Source organism: Ascidiella aspersa, chromosome 6, assembly GCF_963924565.1.
Source record: "Ascidiella aspersa chromosome 6, kaAscAspe10.2, whole genome shotgun sequence".
NCBI lineage: Eukaryota > Metazoa > Chordata > Ascidiacea > Phlebobranchia > Ascidiidae > Ascidiella > Ascidiella aspersa.
Window position 1 is genome coordinate 23,149,128 of NC_139452.1, and position 4,997 is coordinate 23,154,124.

The following is a 4,997-nucleotide window of genomic DNA, read 5'->3' on the forward strand; positions in this document are numbered from 1 at the left end:
CGATTGTTCTAGATTTGCTGACTCATTGTACGCAGGGAATAAAACGAACTGCAAGTCACAATCGCTCACCAGAAACTGATTTACACAGCACAGGATCTCAGCAGCAAAATTACAACAACAAATTCATTATGGCAACTTACAAACTTGTGTACTTTGATGGTATGGGAAGAGCTGAAATGGCTCGTCTCATTTTTGCACAAGCAGGCCAGGATTACGAAGATAAGCGTATACAAGGTGCGGAATGGGCAGAAGAGAAAAAAAGTAAGTCGCAAATCGTATTAAAGTTACTAAAATTAACAGTTACTTGTATCTATAGTTGTAAAAAATGTTTAAAGTTGTTGACAAATATTACCAATAAACGGGTATGTTTGAAAGTTAAGCTTGCATTACCAATTTTCAGATATGCCTTTCGGACAAGTTCCAGTGCTGTTTATGTTCTATAGTTGCAATAAAATGTTTATAAGGGTGAAGATTATATTTTGGCAAAGCCTATATTACTAAAAAACGGTTTCTGTTTGAAAGATTAAGCTTGCATTACCAATTTTTTAGATACGCCGTTCGGACAAGTGCCAGTACTGTTTGTGGACGATAAGCCACTGTCGCAAAGTGGGGCGATCGTTCGCTTTCTCGCCAGAGAATTCGGTTTGTGCGGCGAATCTTCACTTCAGGCAGCCTACATCGACATGGTTGCGGAAACCCTGGGGGACGTCGCCGGCAAACTCCCTTTCATGGAAAAAGATCCGGCCTTGAAGGTTGTAACACACTTATAGTGCTTAAAATAAATTTAATGATTGAAATGTTTCAGATGCGTGGCGTCAATCCAAAGATAATATAATTTCGTTACCTGTTAAAATGCACCTAAATATATCCGATGCTATAGGTATACTGTCTAACATTGTCGTATAAAATATCCATGTAGTTCATCTTTACTGAGCAATCATTTTTATCATTTACTGTATAAGTCCATCCTTGCGCAAAACAGCAAAATAACATAATGGTTGTAATAGTTTTAATCAAGAAAAAGTTAAGAATTGAGCGAAATTAACCCACGCGGTTACACACTGTATTCGTTCATAATAATCCGTTATTACCGGGTTTGCGTTTAAAGAAAACAATAGCGAAAATAAATGACTTGATTGGTTTATTATAACTTTTTGGGAGTCTTGTTTCTCCTAACTTTTACTAATAAAACGATTAGGCACATGTCATAGCCTTCACTCTAAGCATATACTGTTTAATAAGTTATCCTTGCGTAAAACAGCACACTAAAAATACTAGTTGGTTAATTTGTTTTACTATTACAACGGTTAACCGAGAAGAGTAGAGAATTGAGCGAGTTAACCCTTACGGTTACATACTGTATTCGATCATGATTCGGTATAACAAGACCTGGTTTGCGAATGCCGTATACAGAAAGAAAAGCGAAAATAAATGACTTGATTGTTTTTATTGAACAACTTTTTAGGAGTCTTCTTGTTTCTCCTAACTTTGAACTATAAAAACGATTAGGCATGTGTCAATCATGTCTAACGGTTAATCGAGAAAGTAAAAAATTAAGCGAATTAATCCTTATTGGGTTACCCACTGTATTCGTTCATGATTCGTAACCAAGACTGATTTTCCGTTCACAGAAAGAAAAAGCGGAAAAGGCGAAAAACGACAACATAACGCCGGTCCTCTGTAAAATGGAGAAAAAGCTGGCCGAGAAAAAGGGAGATTACATGATTGGCACGGTGAGTGTGCTCGGTAAACAAGGCGGACGCGGGCGTGTCCGAAGCGGTCCAACGTCCATCAATAAAAGGCGCATTATTCTCCGCTCGATTACGCGTTTGTTTTCGTTACCTGACCAATGACGCCAGAACAATGGTGGCGCACCTTTGGGCAGGAAATTTAAACACATGAATGGAAAACTTTTAGTAAATATTGATTTTATTACAAAGCTTTTACTGTAACCTCCCGCCAAATAATTTAATGCTGTGTAATGATGAGTTTTCTTACAACAATATTTTTTAACTTTATAGTAAATCTCAAAGCCAAAAGGTCGATATCATCATGATAAATACGTTTTGATATGTACTTGTATCATCATCAGTTAATATTAACATTTGGCTTAAAGATTCATTATTAATTGTTACCTTTATGGATTTTGAAAGCAAGCTACATTACAGATCCGTGCATAGTGTACTCATAAATATTGTTTTTAATTATGACATGGCAAAGAGTTTTCAATACTGACATTTTACTTTCGTTTGTTTAGAAACTGAGCTACGCCGACATTGCCCTGATGCAGATCAGCTTTGCCCTTGAAGGCTTCTTCCCTGGTATCATGGATCAATACCCGACGTTGAAAGGAATCCGAAACCGCGTTGCTGCGCTAGAAAATATCAAGAAATGGCTTGATTCTCGACCAAAAACGGCTTTTTAGGTTAAACGAAAGTATAAACTGTTCGTGCGTAAATAAAACAATTCAAACAAAAAAGTGTTATTTTTGCTGTTACGTGTAACTTCAAGCCAGAAAGAGCCCCTTGTGCATTAGACCGGCTAAATGTGTAGAAAGTGGAGTGTATTTTAGTGGGGTCTGTGAATCCATTGGTGATAAATGCAAACTTGTTATGGGCATTGAAGGCCTTTAGTTAAAATCTTAGTTTTGCTTTCAAAGATAAAAAAAAACTTTCGAAAAGAAAATACTTCAATTGGTGGGCCAACTGTAAGGCATTCGTCTTGAACTATTTAAAAAAGATTCCAGTATTGCATTTCTTGAAATTTTTACATTTAAAAAACAGCTGGTATCTTAAGTCTCACATTCTTTTTAAGACGTTATGTTTAAAAGTTCCATGCTGACTCTGGTCCATGCGAACCAAAAAGTGTTATGCGTAAAAGTTTAGTATCCGCCTTTAAAGAGTTTGGGAGCCCCTGGTGTACAAAAAGTCAGTTCTGTATGTATAACAAACCCTTTGCTTAACTCATGCCCAAACTTGATGTACGGCTTAAAAATGATTTCCCTGGGAACAACCAGATTATTATATAAGTTAAGATATCATTATAGGTTCGATAAATGTCCGATTTGTGATTGGCCAAACTGGGCAGTGAAATGGCGATAAGAGTCAGTTTGTCAAATATTTGATTAACTGTGCGCAGTCATATGATTCTTTGCTAGCCTAAATTCGCAATTTGTTAAAAAAATTGAACTGCTTTGTTCAGGGTCTGTGGGTAAAGGCAGCGCGCCATTCAACACACGCTTATAGCAAACAATAAGATATAATAATACTCAATTCACACCAAGCGCATTGAGTGTTGAAAGGCCCTTTACTTAGGGCCGCCGGCAGAAAATTTTCCAGGGAGGATGGGGGCAATATAAATATATACACATATACACATAATTTTACTTCAGTACATATGATAATATTATATATAAATACGATTATATATCAGTCTTAATGTTTATACAAACTGATTGTGTTTCATTAGTAACTTTAAAAAAACTGAGTCACCAAATATAAAGTATATTATAATTCAGAAGCATTTATTAATTAACTTTAGACAAAGTTTATTTAGATATTGAAACCAAAATTAGACAGTGTTTATTTAAATAGCAATTTTAGTCTCTTCTGGTGTCACTTCCATTTTTGTCAATAACTGTTTCTATATTTTTTTTCTTTTTGTGTTCAATTTGTCGCGATGCTCAGCCAGCATGTATAAGTAAAGAGTCGATCTTAGCCATGTCTTGACTAGGGGTGTTCAAAGAAGATTATTTGAATCCTTGGATTCGAATCCAAATGGGATCGTATCCAATTCTTCCGTTTATTTCGGGTAATTGGAAACGACATAATTGAATTGTTTGCCGCAAGGTTGCGCCTAATTGTACGCCTACATACGTGAGTGGCAAGTTTAGATTAAGGCCTGTCGCTGCGGTAAAACATGTAACGTGCTTGCTTTAAATATAGCTTTGTAATGTAGTGTCAGCAATTTTTCGGGCGACGAATGACTTGGCGTCTTGCGATACGCTTCGCCTAAAGGTCTTGCGATACGCTTCGCCTATAATATCAACCAAGCGTTATTGTGGAAGCGACTAGCGCAGGGTTTATGCCCGCGAGCCATATATGGCTCTTTCGATGAAAGAATTTTGCCAGCAGATAAATATTAGCTATCATTCTAGCACAATGGTTCTCAAACTTTTTTATAAAATTACGCAACGGTCCCCTAGCAATTTTTTAAATCGCCCACGGTCCCCTTTAAAATATACACGATTAACACAAAGTAACACCTTGGTTTTAATGGTATCAATTGGACGGGCGCACTTGCTTTACTATCAGATTGGCAATGTTTGGTTTTGTTGATAGGCTACCGTATTTAGTATTGTAACGCTAACGAAATCACCTTATTTGAGTGAAGAAGTCAAGAAAATTTTCAAAACGTGACCGTACAGCTCACAGTAGCAGCGCAGCAAGTCATAAAAACTAAATTCTCATTAGCACAAAGCAACATTATGAAGTCACAATGTACAATTCAGCTCAAAGCATGCAATCATGTGAATGAACAACTAATCGTAGCTTGTGGTAACGAGCGCAAACGAGTTGGAATTACGTACTAGCGTAATGTCACTTTGCGTCGAGCCTGAGTTTTGGTCTTTTGTCCCTCAATTAGGCCTATGTACGGCATAGGAACGTCGTGTTGATTTTTTGTTAGGTGCTTGGCGGTCCCAGAAAATTGTCTCGCGGACCCCAGGTTGAGAACCACTGTTCTACCATGATGTGAATAAAACTGCACGCGGTCATAGCCCCTTTTCAAATTAAATATACATTTTTTAAAACAGGACAAGTAGCAAGTGCAATTGCCCCCCGTTGCACAAGCCAAATTTAGTTGATTACGGAACTACATTGAAGCTGAATAGTTTACTATAGGTCAGTGGACAGGGACGAATCCAAAGGACACCAGGCCAAGGCCCAACAATTATATTTGTGCCAGCTTTAACTATGTAAATACAAATTTTGTAGCCG

At 37.2% G+C, this 4,997-nt stretch overlaps 1 protein-coding gene across 1 annotated transcript; it reads left to right on the top strand.

The window, feature by feature from the left end:
- Positions 1 to 2,471, top strand: LOC146140856 (hematopoietic prostaglandin D synthase-like). The gene is made up of 4 exons (XM_083391502.1): positions 1 to 261; positions 550 to 752; positions 1,632 to 1,733; positions 2,258 to 2,471. The coding sequence occupies exons 1-4, from the start codon at positions 129 to 131 to the stop codon at positions 2,423 to 2,425; spliced, it is 606 nt and encodes a 201-aa protein (XP_083247628.1). The 5' UTR covers positions 1 to 128; the 3' UTR covers positions 2,426 to 2,471.
- Positions 2,472 to 4,997: the final 2,526 nt, after the last annotated feature.

What these genes read in the sequence shown, in the direction of transcription:
- LOC146140856 (XM_083391502.1), top strand. Translation starts at nt 129, where the DNA reads ATGGCAACTTACAAACTTGTGTACTTTGATGGTATGGGAAGAGCTGAA. An exon ending in AAAAAGATCCGGCCTTGAAG is followed by an intron (nt 753 to 1,631) that starts GTTGTAACACAC and finishes TTCCGTTCACAG; the next exon opens with AAAGAAAAAGCGGAAAAGGC. An exon ending in GAGATTACATGATTGGCACG is followed by an intron (nt 1,734 to 2,257) that starts GTGAGTGTGCTC and finishes TCGTTTGTTTAG; the next exon opens with AAACTGAGCTACGCCGACAT.